This window comes from Anneissia japonica, unplaced genomic scaffold (assembly GCF_011630105.1).
Source record: "Anneissia japonica isolate Jap-2015-1 unplaced genomic scaffold, ASM1163010v1 scaffold3676_len114254_cov149, whole genome shotgun sequence".
NCBI classification, from domain to species: Eukaryota; Metazoa; Echinodermata; class Crinoidea; order Comatulida; family Comatulidae; genus Anneissia; species Anneissia japonica.
The window spans coordinates 60,988-79,444 of record NW_022754095.1 but is presented as its reverse complement, the minus strand read 5'-3'; the positions used below and the strand labels follow the sequence as shown (position 1 = coordinate 79,444).

General features: G+C 32.2%; 2 protein-coding genes across 2 annotated transcripts in view; one reads left to right on the top strand and one right to left on the bottom strand.

Moving 5' to 3' along the window:
• The window catches only part of LOC117123089 (protein Hook homolog 2-like), a 20,362-nt gene extending 10,735 nt beyond the window's left edge, over positions 1-9,627 (top strand). Inside the window, exons 3-8 of the mRNA XM_033268915.1 lie at positions 909-943; positions 1,251-1,304; positions 4,282-4,364; positions 4,505-4,710; positions 4,971-5,042; positions 5,428-9,627. Of these exons, the coding sequence (XP_033124806.1) occupies positions 909-943; positions 1,251-1,304; positions 4,282-4,364; positions 4,505-4,710; positions 4,971-5,042; positions 5,428-5,565 (588 nt within the window). The 3' untranslated portion in view covers positions 5,566-9,627. The remainder of the gene's footprint in view (positions 1-908; positions 944-1,250; positions 1,305-4,281; positions 4,365-4,504; positions 4,711-4,970; positions 5,043-5,427) is intronic.
• A 1,127-nt stretch (positions 9,628-10,754) lies between these two features.
• On the bottom strand, positions 10,755-17,123 carry LOC117123092 (UDP-N-acetylglucosamine/UDP-glucose/GDP-mannose transporter-like; the record flags this gene model as incomplete). Its single annotated transcript, XM_033268918.1, is given in 10 exon segments — positions 10,755-11,865; positions 12,113-12,195; positions 12,719-12,797; positions 13,530-13,690; positions 14,219-14,321; positions 14,739-14,807; positions 15,070-15,141; positions 15,240-15,307; positions 16,733-16,819; positions 17,090-17,123. Coding segments are annotated over 10 exon segments (883 nt in total), but the record flags the coding sequence as incomplete, so codon positions are not given.
• Positions 17,124-18,457: the final 1,334 nt, after the last annotated feature.

Below are 18,457 nucleotides of genomic sequence, written 5' to 3'. Positions count from 1 at the left end.
CATACACTCCAACACACGTATTTACGCAAGCCAACTTGTCTGTACACAGCTACACTTGCAAGTACAAACATATGAATTGTTTTTTTTTTCTTTTTTGAGGTTGATATCATATGTGTTTGCCTTTATGTTTACATATTGTGTTTGCAGTGTTGTTTGTTCTTTTGTTTTCATTTGCATGCGTTTTGTTGGTTGGGTGCATGAAGGAAAGATGTATTTTTTTCTGTGATTGGTGGTGGTCTTCCTTGAATTTCTTCAGCATGTTCATTAATCTATTCAGTGTAGCATGTTGTAGGCAATACTATTTTGTTTTCTTATTGATTTTATATTGAGTTTTACAACTACTTAGCCATGTTGGTTTTTTTTTTAGCATTCTGAATGTGAATGATAATACCAGTATATATATAAAGAGGTAGCAAAACTCATAGAAGAATGTAATGATTCTGTTCATGATATTTATAAATCACATAGTTCACTACAAAATATTTTATAAATATAGATTAAATTATTATATTTATATACAGTATAAGAAATAGTAATATGTGTGCATTACAAGAATATTTTGTTTTTATTAGTTTGTTTATTTTTAGTACAACTTTCTATAGAAAAATATTTTAGACCTGTAGTGCTTTCTTTGCATAGACAATTCATACAAAATATTCAACAACAAAAAGCATAGGGCAGTAATGCTATAATGCTAAGATATAGTGATGATCATGATGAAGACCACACCTAGGATTTAGGAAACAATTACAGAATTTAGGAAAACCTTTAACAACATCAAAATTAACTTAATATTCATAACTGATATTGCATATTTATTACAGTACATTAAAAAAAATTCCTATGATGCATTGTGATCCTGGACTGATGTGCAGTACAAATCATTTAATTTCTATTTTTGGTTACAGAATAACGACTTGAAGCTGAAGATTGAAGAACAAAAGTAAGTACCATTGACAATGACAAAAAGACAATGACAATCAAAAACAATAAACTTTATTTTCCTTGTGCATTAACTGTACCACAAACCATCATATCACAAATCAACATATCACAAATCATAGCTTGTAAAAAAAAAATTACCTACTTTCCTTATAAATACTGTAATATACTTCAGCTCACACATTTTTTTGTGTGATAGATAGATAGATAGATAATTTCTTTTGTCTATAAACTACAGAGGGGCCTAATTCTGATTTTCAACAAAAACCATATATATACATTTATACATTTATTTTACATTTTCTTAGTACCAGTTTTATGAAGCCTTTCAAATTCTTCTATGCACGGTCAATGAATAGGAGGTAAACACTAGCTTGGCACCTGTACGTATAGTAACTTGCTGCAAGGTGGATGGGTTATTTTGAATTGAAGCTTTTTGCATTGCATAAATGGTTAAAAGAAACAAAACTTGCCGTACTAATTTATTAATGTGATAATTAAGTAAATTATCAAATTAAGTAAATTAAAAGTGATTATAATTTTTGTTTGCATCATTACTAAAAGATAAGAGTATTAAATAATGAAAAAAAGAACCCTTTTTTATACAGGCTCAAATAAATTATATTTTTCAAGCTTTCGCTCAAACAGTGGAATTTTTTAGGAGGCCCTACAGATAAGACGAAATGCAATCTTAAACATGTCTGAAAAAACAATGGAAGAGGGTTTATATAAGACTAAAACATTGGCTGTAAAAGGGAATGGAAATGTAATGTTCAGACTGTTTATAATTATGTAATAGCAATTGTCATTAATGGATAAACACATGGCAGGTAGTGAAAGCAGTAACAAACACTGAAGGAAATGCTTACTGTCAAACGAGTGCTTAAGTACTCTACCCTGCAGGACAAAGCTCTCTTTTGTATATCCTGTAGATTGGAAGAAATAGGGAAGCCTACCAATGGAAATATGAGATATTCGGCCCCACCACCACCCTGTCATTCATAGGGGAAGCACATTGGGCATACAGAAGTGTTTACTGAATCTCTCCTCACCTGTGTTGTAGAATTTCTTTATTTCTATATTTTGCTTTATTTTTTTAAGCAGATTCTCATTGTGTTGATTGTTGCCAATCACTAAACTAAGTGCACAAGGAGCATTAAGACTTGCACATTATAAATGCATGCAAAGGTCTAAATGAAAACTTTGAATTCAAAACCACCTCCAATTAAGGACCGCTTTTTGTGAACCAGATGAATGCCTACTATATCTTTGATCTTTGTGATAATTATTGTTGTAATTAAAGGTGAAAGCTGATAAAAACAAGGAAAATCCCGATCTAAAAGTGGTTTTTACATGGAGGAAGAACTGTATTAATACAGCATGCTGAATAAATGCACTTGTGTTCACAGTGTATGATTGAAAATTGATCATCACTAACCAATTTTAAATCACCCTAGATGCATGATGGAATAAAACAAATTATGGAAACAATATTGTTACTTCCCTAGAACTTGATATGGTTAAGGCGTTCCTTTTAAAGTAGACTTTAATTATGTACATTTGAAAACTAAAGAGAGTGCTAAAATTTGGTATACATTGTCAACTTTGATCTGTTAGACTCAACATGAAACTCTTTGTAATTTGAAATGAAATTGCATTTTGCATCCATTACATGCATGCACTGTGTGAGAACCATTTTCTGGATTAGGTCTAGGATAAATAGTAAAATCATCATTATCATCTGTTCTAAAAACGAATTTGCGAAATACAGAAATAAAAATACAATAAATCATCATCAACATCTATTCTTAATTTCAAGGTGTGGTAAGACAGTTTTACTGATTTTCCACTACAATCTGTCCCTGGTCAGATAACAGCAAATAGCCTTAGCTTTAACATATCGCCTCGCATCACTTCATGCTTAATTCATTCCAGGACTAAGATTGGCATTAGCCTCAAGACCTCTTACCCAACATTATATCTAATGTTATGGGTAAATGAGCGATTCTCAAATAAGGCCAAGAAAAAAAAAATTCTTGCGTTGGCCACGTTTTGGAAAAATCCATAAAATGGGTAGGTCGGTAGGAAAAGATTCTTAACCAAAAAAGCGTAAAAAGTATAAAATACTCAAAAATACAACAAAGACTATTTGTAAATCTATATTTAAAAGCAAAACGATCGCACAACACTGTTGCTTCACCTACCGTCCAGCCAGATAGTCTTATTCCTGCCTTTTGTAGCCCTTTAAAAAAAAAATTTTTTTGTTGTAGTAAAAAAAATAAAAAATATATAAAATGAAATGCCGAACCTCAATTTCGTACATTTTAGGTCTGTCGGGCATGACCAACACACTAATTTTTTTTATTTGGCTTAATGGATATTTTTTAGTGCCCATACTGAGTTTGGTTTGCATGATAGTACAGTATATACTAGATAAAAGTTATATCCTTTAACTTTGTTTTTGCCTTTTCTCATTTTGATTGTGTTGCAATCATGTTTTTAACCATGCTTTTCCATATAGGGTAATAGAAATACCTTTGGGTGTGTTCCACTTCAAATATAAGATATGTCATCAAGAACTTTATGAATGCTTACTTTTAATTTAGATTAGAACATATTCATTAAGAATTATTTTTCACCTGGATGGTTTTTCCCTGTGCTCCATCCCACGAGTATGCTAATGAGATATATATATTTTTTTCATTTAATTTAATTTTTTAATTAAAAGATTCATAGTGTAAACTAACAAAACAAATATTCATTGAAAAGAAGAATATATTCTGTGAGTACAGTTTGAAAATTCACTGTATTCACAACACACATTTGGGGAAGGCAGTTTGGCGAAGCGCTCCTCCCTCAGATGCTAAACCTTGTTGTCAGTTCGAATCACACGCTGACCATTCTCGGCCGGCCATGCTTTGGTACCCCAGCTTAAACTTTTGACGGGCTGTGCAGTGGCTCGCGCTATATTTCAGCCCCAGGTGCGAGTATTTTATGGCTTCTAAGTTCAGATTTAACCCGACGACCTATCAAAAAATCTTTACAACCCAAACATAAGTCATGAACCATGGGTGCCAACTGTAGGTCTGGGCTAATATTCTTACTTCTAGCCTTCTACCTAGACCTAGTATATAAGTTACTTTGACTTGTTAACCTGTATATGGGAGCAAGTCACATTTACATGGGATTAATTCTGCTCTGCAACAAGCTTATTTTGGAAAACATTGCATTAATATTGCAATTTCCTTGATTTAATTTTAGTAGTTCCATTACCCGCAGACCCTCTACACAAAGTCTCTATCAGCTGTCTAATTTTGGAAATATATTTTTTTTAAACAGGGAGAAGTTGATTGAAGCTGACACAGAATTACAAGTTAAACGGGAGTACATCGACCATCTTGAACCTAAAGTTACATCCAATGGTTAGTTGTGTATGGTAGTATACCGGGCTTGTTAATACAAGATGCATTATTGGGACGTGATCATTTTAATCGCTATCAATATGTAAGATCTATAAAACTTAATAAATGTTATAAATTATAATTTCTTGGTTATTTCTTAGTGGATAAAATGAAGCTGATGCAATCTCAACTGGTTAAGAAAGAGCAAGATATGAAAGCCATGGAGGAGAGGTACAAGAAATACCTAGAGAAGGCCAAGGCTGTGATTCGAACCCTCGACCCCAAACACAATCCTGGTTCTGCTCCAGAGATCCAGGCTCTCAAGAACCAATTACAAGAGAAACAACGCACTATAGAACTCCTGGAAGTAAGTATAACATCGTAGGATTAGAATTACTGTAGCTTAATAGTGGTAGATATTATAAACAGTACAAGTTAGAAAAATGGCAATAGGTTGGCTGTCCGTTTGCCAGTATAAAGTCAACTGTTGGACACATTAAATCATAAACTGATAGTATATGGTATGTGTACTATAATGAATGTACACTGCTTTAATTTATATTCTATTACTGTAGATAACAATAGTTTCATAACTTCTCACCACTTCCTTTTCTTTCATTATCACAGAGCGAAAAAGAGAGGTCAAAGGTAACCAGAGACAATGAAGAAAAGTTGATTGTTTCAGCATGGTATAATATGGTGAGTTGCTTTTACATGTGTGATTTGCCCATGGATGTGATGTGACAACGACAGTCATGCACATATTGTATGGGTAAATCACAAATAATTGTACAGAAAACATGAAGCTTTAGACAGTAATATACATGCAAATAACTAAAATTGAAATGAACTTAAATACAATCTAATCAAGATGAGTTGGAAATACTTTGTGACAAATATATGTGAGTTGCCCATATATTGATGTGATTATGGATAATTTACAAGTATTTGTACAGAAAACATGTAGTGGGCTAGGCAGTAGTTTTACATGTAACAAATTAAATTAAAATTAATTTAAATACAATTTAACCAAGATGAGCTGGAAATATTCTTGCATTGCTGACTTCCTTCTTTACTCCCTTAGGGTATGAATCTACATCGTAAAGCTGCTGAAGATCGGTTGATCCACTCCGGAGGGGGCCAATCATTCCTTGCACGGCAACGACAAGCATCGCAGAAAAGATCACAATCAATTACGGGAAGCAATTCTATGAACCGATGATCTATGGCAATTTTAACAAAATAAAAGAAAAACATTCATTTCATTTTCAGGTGGTTTTTAACTCTGGTATCCTCACAGTCTACCAGCATGGTTTGGTGTTTTTTTTTTTGTGTATAAATTCATTGATTTTATTACTTAATTGTTTATGTTACAATAAATGAACAATTAATTCTGTTCCATATATTATACCTTTATATCAGATAATGGAATATTCTATTATTCCACACAGTGCAGGGAAGTGTGTTGCTTTCAGTATTTTGTTATTGGGAAGTTACCTTTATGGGAGAAATGCATTTTTGGAATGTATGGTATAGACTCCCATTTTCCGAGTCCCAGCAACAAATGGACTGTATAGTCTACCTTAGGTATAGCTGGCACAGAATATTTGCAAAGCAAAGCCTACTTAACATACAAGTCATATAGGGGATAAAAAGTGAACATTGATGCAAATTTGATTTAGATGTGGACAGAGTATGCTTGCTTAATTAATTTTTGCAGCAGGCATAAAGTGTAGGGACAGAGGGTCATTTTTCTACAGTAAATTCAAATTCATCCTAGAGCAAAAACAATTAAACATTATACTGTATATTGTCTGTGATATCAGTTTTATAATTATGATCATATAAAACTATGTAGTACTGTATGTAGTTGACTTTGTGCAGTAAGAATCGGATCAGACTACAGAGGGTGTATATCAATTACTGTAATATAATAATAATAATAATAATAATAATAATAATAATAATATTAATAATAATAAATAATACCTCTATACAGTATTTATATAGTGCCTAAAGTTTACAATGTTCAGCTGGTTTACAAAAACAAGAATAATAATCTAAATATAATAATAATAATAATATTAATAATAATCTTGTAATAAGAATCTTTAAAAAAATACAACTAATATAATAATAATAATAATAAAATTAATGATTATGATAAAATTATTCCATTAACATTGTAGTCACTGATTGGGAAAGGTCTTCATTATACAAACCAAACTTATTATCATTGGCACATGCTGGTTGTCGTGCTAGCTTACTACAATATCTTTAGGTCGGTCTCACCAAGTGAATTTAGGCGTAGGAGTAGAAAGTTTCTGTAAATTTTTAAATGTTTATTTAAGAAACAAAATATCCCATTGACTAGCTTTGTCTCATTCCACCAAATATGCAAATGACCAGTAAATTCAATATGAAGATTACACAAAATCCCCCAAAAAACTATGTTAATATGATGAATGGTACTAAAGTGTTTATGGTCACACACACTTAATATGAATTAAATTGAATTATAGAAATGATGAATAAATAGGAAAAAGTAATAACTAATAATTGATATGATATTACAGATGTTGATCAACCAGAAACATTTTGTATAAGCTAGACTTTGATAAACTCCCTTTTCTTTAAAAGAATTCAGAAATATCCAAGATTTCTGACTAATATAAACTTCTCCAAAATATTGTTGCAGCTTCTATAAATTGTTTTGAATCATTTCTACTTAATAGCCATCCCCAACAATTCTTGGTGCTGTAGACTGGATAACAGGAACCTGATTGAAGGTTGTAATTTTATTTGACTAGCAAACACTCCTCTCTAGGAATCCTCTGTTATGATCAATTGGAACATTCCAGTAAACTATTGAATTTATAAAATGTCAAAAATTTTATATAATAGAACGTATACAAAACACTAAGCAAATTAATTATTTAAATACATGTAATTAAACATTTTTTGTATTAGTAAAATTCTCTTTTTTTATGATATTTAGAGATTATTTGGAGTGATTAGCAAACTTTTTTGGAAGAATGCAAGAAAAAAATAATAATATTCAAGGATAAAAATTATGAGATTAATTTGTGCCTGTATTTAAGAATCAGAAATATATAATAATCAGAAATACTAAAAAACTGACAAGAATATGCAAATATTATGTAAACTTATAGAGGTGCTGTAAAGTAAGTTGTCAGTAATGAAAAATGGCTGCCGAATTTAAGATTTGTAAATAGGATTATTCAGATAATTCTGTGCTGATATTTCAGAGACAGAATGCCAGTGCTTCGCGATGTGGGAAGCATGTATTTCTATATATACATATATCTATAAATAAATGTAAATACAAAAGTATTGCAACTATTTTGAATATCCCCCACTGTATAAAAGTTAGGAGGGAGAGGGGATGTGAGAGGATTGTGAGATGGATAAGTCTTATAAGATGTTTGAAAAAGTGAATGCTCGTTCCAAAAAAAAAATAAAAATAAAGAACATGTGTATTACTTTATAGTCAGGAAAAAGGTTGACAGGAAATTAATTTGAAGAGGAAAAAAGTAATAATGCAAAATATGAAAATGATGCAATGTGAGAATCAGATGTCTTCTAGATATCATTGAATTTGTTTTTTCTTTTGGCGTAAATTGTTGTCAGCGAGTTAAGAATATGTTAGTGTTATCACAGTGACTGTATGTGTTTCTAACCTAATTTCATCTCTTCAACAAGTGAATTGAGTCACAAATCTTAATCCAGTCTCTTTAAGAGGGGTGTGAAGTAAAAAGAACCCTAATTCGGGGTCTCTAGCATAGATGTGAAGACGGCATGACAAAACAGTTCACATTCTTCAACCTGGATTAATAGAACCTTAATCTTATTACTGTACTTCTTTGCATGAATTTCATCTTGATTTAATAAATATAGATACAGGTACAGTATATATATATCATTTAAAGATAAGAAAATCTGTTATCTCATTATTAGTTTGAAGTGGGATGTATTATGTTGTTGGATCTTAATGGTGTTATTTTGTTAGGGCTTAGAATAAAATTGTATTTATTTCCCGTGTAATTTCAAAAAAACATCCAATACCCTAATGTATGTGTATAACTTTTAATCAACATATTTATTCAGTGTTATTAGATGATTATAAGTTTCATACATGAGTGTAGTTTTGATGGTGTTTGTAAACTTTACTGAAATGTCCAGTTTTTAGATTTATTTTGTAATTGATTTATTTCAGTGGCTATAGAATAACAAAGGCCCTGTTATTAAAATACCTTTTTTTTTTATTGAAATCTTGTGAAGTTTCTTATCACACGTATACAGTAGGTGCACAAATATGAGATTATATCTTTAGGAAACAATCAGAAATTCATATTCAAATACACAAACTAAACCAATTATTTATCTGATCGGAGTATGATGTTCACCTCACGGACTACACGCTTGACAGGAACTGGGGGTATAATCTAAATGTACTTTATCAATTAAAATTATATTTTATTTTATTATGTTTCAGTAATAGATGCTCTTCATATAAATCAGTGAACAAGAAATTTTATATTTGAAAATAGTGATTTTGATTATTTTATTATTCATTTACAGATTTGATTTTAAGTGAAATGATAAAACTTACTGTCAAGACAAAAACATTTTTATTGAAAACAAATTTTTTTTGTCGTCATATTTTATTTTTTAAGTTTTATAACTGCCTGTCATGACAGTGATATGTATAGCAATCGGCAATTGACTCTCATGCTTTCCAAATCGCTTCCGTCCTTGAGCGAGACATTTTCTCTGATTTCCCTTCCCACCCAGGGATGCCTTTAAAACCTACTGCCATCACCCCTTTAAGGGTAGATTGGGATGTGAGGGCGCTAGTCTTTGACTCGAGTTCATTCTTTCTCAAGTCTAGGGTGTTCACAGTCTAGGATGTTCACTAAAAAAAGGGTGGTTATATATAATTTCAAGTCAATGCATTATTTTAAAACAGGGTAGTTTTTTATTTGAAATTATAAAACAGATTTTAAGACCCATACCCACAAATATTTTCTTAAGAACTTAATCTGTAGTAGTATTTGACAAAGCACAACCACAAAATTCAGTTATCTTTTTTTTGTGATGTATGGTTCTTTGTGAAACATGTCTATGGTTGTTATACATATATATATATTTTATTTTATCAGTTTGGATCACTGTATGGTTCAGAATTACATATGCTCTTTCTTTGTAGTTTAAGAATATGCCATGTATAATAAAACAATTTTAATAAATTTGGCAATGAATATATTACTGTTGAGAATTCTCTGTCCACAGTGCTACTGTTTAAAAAGTTTATTATTATTATCATTGTTAAGCACTCCCCAATGCTAGTAAGTACCTTGCCCAAAAACACAATCGAGTTGTCAGGCTCGAAAGCCACTTAAAGACTCTGTAATAGCCGAGTTTATATTAATTTGCCGATCCAACCAGTTATTGCTTTTCCACAATTTGTACCATTAGAAACCCACCAGGGTTTTACTACAGGACTCCACAGAGGTTTAGACCTTGTTTTGGACTTGTTAAGCTCTTGCTTACTCTCAAATTTCATGCGACATATTTGAGTAATATGCCCATATATAGGCATGATGATGTCATATGACACCAATTTCTAGAGCCACCACTGATCAAATGGTGATCCTCATCACCACCTTTGGAATTGTGCTTATTTTTTGTGAGCATCCTCCATTCAATACAATCTTGTTAGGATAGCAGCTTAAATCCCACATGGTACATGTGAAATCAGGCTGGTTTCCAGGCCTTAATCTTGGGTCACTTACTCTTTATTGCATGCCATATCCAATGAATTGGTGTGTTGTACTCAATTTTTTTTGCCTTATTCCATCTCGAAATTAACTTGTTCGTTTGGTGGCGCTGTCCAGAATGAGAAAAAAGTTTAATAAAATTCAGTTTTTGTTAAATCTAACATGACATTCAAGCTGTCATGTAAACATGCTATGCTATTGAGAATGAGGTGGGGATTGTTACCGTATGCACACACCAGCAATCATTTATACAATACAATATCATGTATACACATACACTATAATATTTTTCCATATGTTTCTTTTTAATGGCATTTCCAAATGATACAAAAAATATTAAAATAATACAATGTAATATATATTAATAAATATGTAAAAATAAATTTGTTAAGCTTAGCAATATCAAATTTATAAGTTACCATTACAAAAATATGAAAAGATAAAATGTCTAGAACAAAAACATCTTTACAATCTGGACTGTCTACACCTTATTAAAAAACAATGGTCCTGAGGTTAAGGCTGAGTGAATCCACCTAAAACTACAGAAGGTTCCACAAAGAAAACATTATCACTATTGTTTATATACAGCATACTGTATAATGTAATATAATTGTTTTATCACTAATAACTCAAATATTGGAATATTATCACAGCCAATGCCATTCTCATCATCATCATTAAAATTACTGTTTGTCTTCATAAAAATGATAAATTCAACTGAAAATTTACAATTGTAACTAGGTTAGAATATTCTTATTTCAATCCTAAACAGGTATAGAGTGGCAATTTGGGATATATTCAGGATATGTTGTTGTCAAGGGGACTAAATATTTTTGATGGATATTAGGTATAAAGCATGTATTGAATATGAAGCCCCTTATGCAGCACACAAGCAAAATATGAAACAATCTAGAAGCACATAGCACACCCAACCCAACCCTGTTATTCAACCCTACCGAGGCTTCACACAGCCTGTATAACCCTGATCCCTAAAGGAGAGTGACCACTAGGGAAAATCCTAAAGGGTAATAAAAAAAAAACCATCATCCATTTTTAGGACGATGTAACTTCTAAAAGTGCAAACAGGACTGTGTAAAAAAATATCAATGTAGCAACACAAAATGCATACAATTATGGGTGTATGCAATTAAAAAGTCCTGTGGTTTATACTTTCTTTTCCATACACTAGCATAGGCCATGATACCAATATATTTTACCCAATAATGAGTTTGTGATTGGATACTGTAAGTATGTTTTCTGGAGCGGATGCTGGATTTGGTGATAGGGGGTGCGTGAAAAGTCGACACCGCCTTACACCCACCATCGTTAGGGCTGAGGTGAGAAATTTTTGAGAATATGGTGCCTAGAAATTGCACTCTTATACCTTAAAAATCTTACCGGTATTAGGTCAATGTTCATATCACCAATACAATACAAGATTAGTTTTCTTAATACAATTTAGGGGGTGGGGGGGGGGGGTGTGCAACCCCAGTTTTTACATTTGTTGATATTTTTTTATTCGTATTCATAGGTAGAAGTTTGGGTTTTCAATGGTGTGTGCTTATTTTAGTCTAGATTGTCTCTTTATTCTATGTCATTGTTTCAACTCTGTGTTTTGGTGTTTCTCTCCATTCATTTGAATCTCTGTTAAGCGTGGTGTTTCTTTTGATTGCTGCTTCAGTACAAATGTGTAGTAAGAGTAGAAAAGACTTGCAGTGACACTGGAAATACGAAAAACAAATATAATTTTATGTGGTTTCTATCTACTATGTAAAAAATGTTCAATGCTGCTGTAAGAGAATGATAATTATCATTTTCATTATCATCATCACCATCACTACAACCACTGCCATCATTATCAACATCATAATTATCAGTAGTCATCGTCACCATACCATCACCACTTTTCACCACCAACATCGCCACCATATTTTATCAATATAAAACATAAATCTAAAAGTACTCTACCTTATGTTTACACCAATAAAATTTGTTCCACTGAAAATGTAATCACCACCAAATATGATGCCTATGTATGTAATCGCAATATTCTGAAATACAAATTTAAGAACCAATATAATTACTGTACCATTATAGGGTGTAATTAAAAAAAAAAACCATTTTTTTATCTAAGATTTCCTTATTTTTTCGCAGCAGTGGGTGCAATTGCTGGCAAAAAAAAAAAATCAAATTTTATTTATATTCAGTGGACGGCAGGTTTGCAAAACATTACTTCACAACAACGGCATGGTGTGAACCAGAGCATCGGGGGTTGAATAGGATAGGAGTATTTTTGGTGTGAACCACATAAAGGATAGCTGTATGGGTAACACCTCTACACTTCCAAAAGTTACTATGGGTTGTTTAAAGAGCACACTGGGCCTCCAATTTGTCTTTTTCCTGGAAGACTGACAATCTATTTGACTTGTAGCGTACATGATTTATATAAACACAGCAATTTGTGTAATTTTCATTCAGTAGGGGTTGTTTATTGGACTTCATGTCATAGTTTCAGGAGATTAGGTTTCAAAGGGTTGAAAAAAGTTCACTGAAAAAAATTGTTTTTAGACTTACTTTAATGCACCCTACTACAGTGGTCGTCAGAGCTGAATTGTATGTGGTACACAATATTATAGATAAATTCAATACAAATCTGAAATATGAAATTGAAAAATATTAAAAAATAAATAAGATACTATAATACGAAAGCATGAGATGCAGGAGTAAGTCTTTCAAACAAAACATTGAGAGGGTCGTCTCAGTTGGATTTGATTTAATTTGTTTTGGTGTGAAACACAATGTTGTTCTCTTTACTAAAACATTGGCAATAAAGAAGTACAATACAGAAGATTCAATTTAATTTGTAACAATTTTGTAAACAGTTTAGAAGCTGGATACATTTTTTCAGCATTTATATATTTTATCCCCATTTTTGCCATTACTGCTACCATAGATGTAATCTTCATCGTCTGCTTTTTTCATGGGTGGGTATATGTTCAGAGGGTGCCACCACTCAAGTAATCGAGTGTACTGCGTGCAAAATAACACAACAAACGTACATTCGTTATTTGTATGTTATCATCTAGGTGTATCTTCCTCAAACAACCAGTCGTTAAGCCGGTCGTTCTACTATGTATAACAAAGAAGTAATAAACGCTAGAATGTTACCCTCATTTTGACGAGTATAGTCGTTTCTAGCGCCCTCAGCAACACCCTGTGGAACGAGTATACTTATCACTCGCAGCTAAGCCAACCAGTTGCTAAGACAACCAGTTGTTAAGACAACGGAAGGTATACTGAAACAACTGTGATATATGATTGAAAAACTTCATTTGGTTTTCATTTCAATAAAATTCTAATCAAATAAAACCAACCACGTACTTACCCAAACATACAAGCCAACACGAATTGGCAGAAAAATACAGGATCGCGCCAATTTTCATATTGCAAAGCTCTATCTATTTCACCATTATAAACTGCTATACACGACAAAGGAATCACCATAAATAATGCATTATAAAATAAAACACCATTGTTCCCCAAATCCTGAAACAAGAATATGAAATACATGAGGTATTCTTATAATAATTGCCACCTAAAACTACAATAACAACATTTATTTTATGGCCCCAAGCTGGAAAAAGCCACTTTCTGTTTAAATGAGTTTTAATAACACAAACAATTGATAACAGTAGCAGAAACATGCCAACATTGTGAATTTGCAGGATGGGCTATTTTCCGGAAGATTCTTAATGAGAGTGGGAACCATATTTAATGAGGGTGAACATTTGGGACCTTTACAGGAGAGTCAAATGGCCGAGCGGTTAAGGCAGGGGCGTTGCAACCTACAGCCATAACAGCCCCCGTGGTGGACGATGAGATTTGCTGGTACCGGGTAGCACAGATATTAAGGGACCCTTAGGGGCGAAGAAAGTCACTGATCGAGTTCCTAGCCCACATATCAAGCGCCCTGAGCACCTAATATATTAGATGGATACGGCGCTATATAAATCTACACTATTATTATTATTCATAAGTTTCATTATTAATGATAGATCTGTGACACAAACTAACCTTTGACTCTATTTTCTTTTTAACGTAAACATTATTTGCTGCTGTGAAGACATCATTCATCAGAATGAAGAAATAGCCCATCATTTCGAAGGCCAGGTCGTCGCTGTAATAAAATACAAAAAAATTTTAATATTTAAGATTATTGATAAATTTCATACATCAATCATGAACTTTATTTATTTATTTATTCTTTTTACTGGGAAAACTTTAGTCCTGATGTTATCATTGAAGTCGTAAAATGTATTGTCCTCTGGAAATGACAAAAAAAAAAATTATAAACTTGAGTTGAGCATAGAAATTATTGTACTTAAAAAAATGTGTACCCTGATTTATATACCAGATAATGATAAATAATAAAACATTTCCAGTGACTGAAAGTGTTATGGATAAACTTTTTTTTGACAATTTTTATGTTACTTCAAAATGATCAAAATCAAAACTTCAAAATGAATTTTGCTTGTACAATAACGCAACAAAATTTATTTATAAATGATATTTCATTATTTGTTACTCCACCCACCTTGCCGCAATAATAGCTCCTGCTATCATTGTAAATACAGTTATTTGTACGCGTAGCGGCGTTTTCTTCCTGTGAAATGATAATTCCAATGATTATTTTAACTTTAAATGAAGTTGTTGTTTTTTTTTTATTAGCATACAGTAATACTGAATACATATTATATTTTATCTCATATCTTTTTTATCTCTTTATATCACAATATGTGGCAAAGACAAGCCACTTTCTAAGCCGCTCTGAGTGATTCCAGGTGCCCCTAGCCCTGCTAAACTTATTCTTTATTGAGACACTGCATAAAACATTCCCCTTACCACATGGTCTTTTCACTACTCACCCTAATATTAGGAATTCCAGACACATTGTGAAGAGAATCGAGAATCTTCGTAGAACTGTAAACATTGGCAAGCTGAAATAAAAACAAGGAGACAATAGATGGTAAGAAAAAAGCCCGACCATATTTTATACAGAATAAAACTATTGATATAATACCACGTACAAACCAACCTGAGTTTTTTAGTACCACCAAGTCCAAATACCATGTTACCGAGGTAAATTACAGGTAGGGGCCAGATCTGTAGAAATAGATAACATCATTTTAAGTCTTCAAAGACTGATGTTTGTCATTTAACCTTGGAAGTGATATCATCTTCATCACCACCATCATTCTCAGGGGCGGATCCAGGATTTAAAAGAGGGGGTCCCCCCCCCCCCAGAAAATTTTGATTCCTAGATGGCCGGAAATGAGCTTTTCCGACTTCTGAGGAGTCTTTTAATGACTTTTAAGTTCTTAATTTTATCTCTTTCTTTAGGCCTATCAGAGAGGGCAAAAAAAAAAATCAAAGACAGGCAATATATTATTATATCCCGACAACATTGAGTAGTTAGATATGTAGTCTTTCTTCAATGGATCGATGAACCGATAGGCCTCAGTGAAGAACTCACTTTCATACATAAATTATTATGACGGCGAACCAAAAAGAGTGTGTATAATTTATTTAATTGAAAACTAGATGGACTAAGCCTAGATTGTCTGATCTTCCAACCTATGCCTAGGTAGGTTAGCATGCCTTTTGTAAGCCAGGACCCAGTTGTATTTTGTTATGCTTCTTAACAGAGGGGGGGGAGTTCCCTTGAACCTCCCCTGGATCCACCAATGATTCTCTTTATCCTCACGCTTTTCAACCACATAAATATCATCATCATCCTCATCAATATCTTCCTCATTATCATCCTAATTGTTATCATCATCCTCATAATAATAATAATAATATAATAATGATAATTTTGGCTTATATAGCGCATTTATGCTAAAGCCCCAATGCGCTTAACAATAAAAATAAAAATGCTAGGAGAAATTTAAGAAAAGTACATGTTAAAAAGGTGAGTTTTAAAGCTGCCTTAAAATCAACAATGGAAGTTGCCTGTCGGATTGTAATAGGCAAAGCATTCCAAAGAAAGACAGAAGTCCAAGACGGATGAATAGAATGAGCAAGTTGAGACTTTGAACTAGATCTCTAATAGCAATATAAGGATGAATTAGTTGCGAAACAAACATTGGCGAGGAATTATCATTATCATCATATCATCCTCATCATTATCATCTACATCATTATCTTCCTCATCATCCTCCTTGCTATTCTCATCCTCACCATTATCATCTTCATCTTATCATCATCTCCATAATCTTCCTCATCTATCAATACCTTCTCCATCATTATCTACCTCATCATTATCATCCTACCATTACCATTCTCATCTTTATCATCCTCATCTTTATCATCATCATCGTCATCATCATTATCGTCCTCATCATATCATCCTCATTTTTAACATCCTTATCATTCCCAATATCTTCAAACCACATCATCCTCATCCCTTCTTCATCCGCATCACCATCACCTGCCATAGACAAATTTTAACTCATAATAGTGTAATGTACTAGACATTACTTAATGATCAAATCAATTAACCACTTATACCATAGATGTTTAACTTACTTTCTTTGGAATCTGCATTGATAAATCAGGAAATGTGACAATGTTTGCACATTTTGCAAGATACAACAAAACAATGGTTGCAACCATCTGTAAAGAAACTAATTGGTGATTTTTAAAGAAAGTATTTTTGTTTTGATAGAACAAAAGTTTTTTTGTTTTGATAGAACAAAAGAACATTCAAAGATTTCTACTGTACTTCATTGAGGAAAGAGTAAAAAAAAAAAAGGGAAAAAAATACATTTACAAAGATTAGCTGAGCAATTGTGAGAGAGTCTAAAGAAAATTTAGGTCAACCTATATAAAAAGGTCAACCTACAGTATATATAAGAAGAAGCAAAATACTTATTCAATACATACCTGACCAATACCAACAAATTGAAATGAGGGGAACCTAGAAATGGAAATAAAAACAATGTTATTACTGAAAATATCTTTTTTAAACTTGTTATAAAAATATTTACTACTGAATAGGCCTAGGCTATGCAATACTTTTGGACAAAATTTTTTGTTTAGTTCAAATCAAATGTCGGAGTATTTTCTATTGTGCGTGGTTGTGACGGGCTAAACCATAAAGGCTGTCACGGTATCAAAACGAAAATTAACAGACAGATAGGTTAGGGGCTAGCCTAGGGGCTAGCCTACTTCTTCAGCAAATGGGTAGAGCCTAGGCATTAAGGCATGGCAAAAAAAATAGTTGACATTGTCATTGGAAATGTAAGACATCGATTGCTTTACTGTACACTAAATTAGAGATTCTATCATAACGCTTTATTAATAATATTTTATACTGTGACTGTGACAAAATTGATTTGCTTTAGGCTTAGTTTACTATAACCAGGGAGTTGTCACTAGATATGACTTCTTCGGCCGCCGACACCTTCGGCCGCACAAGATTTATATGGAGCGCCAGTTGGGCATTTCTCCACACTGCATGCTGTGGCGGCGTATGCCGAACTTTAAGCCTTTGCTAAACTAAATAATTGCTGTCATGTCGCACAGTAATATGTACGTATTTATTTTAGGTATTGTATGTATATAATAATTGCTTTCATGTACAGTATTATTTACTTATTTATTTCAGGTATGTGGATTTCTTTTTAAGTGTCTTACATTGAAGAATTGTAAAGCTTCAGTATTTTATTTGTTTTACAGAACAGTATTGTTATTCATTATACAATTTCAAACTGTAGGCCTATTCATTGTACAGTAATTCATATTTCCAGTATAAGTATAAGCTCCAGTATTTTATTTATTAATAGACTACAAAACGCATTTTTTACTGTATTTTTATTCATATTTCGTCAGTTTCCTTTATCCATAAAATAGAATTTCGTCAAATAAAATTTAGAATGATACATGTGCACAAATTTCGTCCTTTATCCACAAAATAAAACATTTGTTTAAATAATTTTATTTTTATGTCTCCTGTCTGTTAATGTTATCTTTTCATACAAGATCGGATGTAAAATAACACATTAGCGAGGGTGATGAAAGTGTGTTAATTACAAGAGTTGGAAAAAGAAATCTAGAGTAAATTTGTCAATCATTAGTCAATGAAAATTCTTTAGGAATATCTCTCTATTCTCATACCCTTAATGTACATACACTTTATATCATTAAAGCCAATCAATTAATTTACTCACTCAAATATTTAATTTATTGGTGATTTAAAATTCAGGTCTTTATATTTACATTACTGAATAGTAAACAAGTGCATATGTAAAA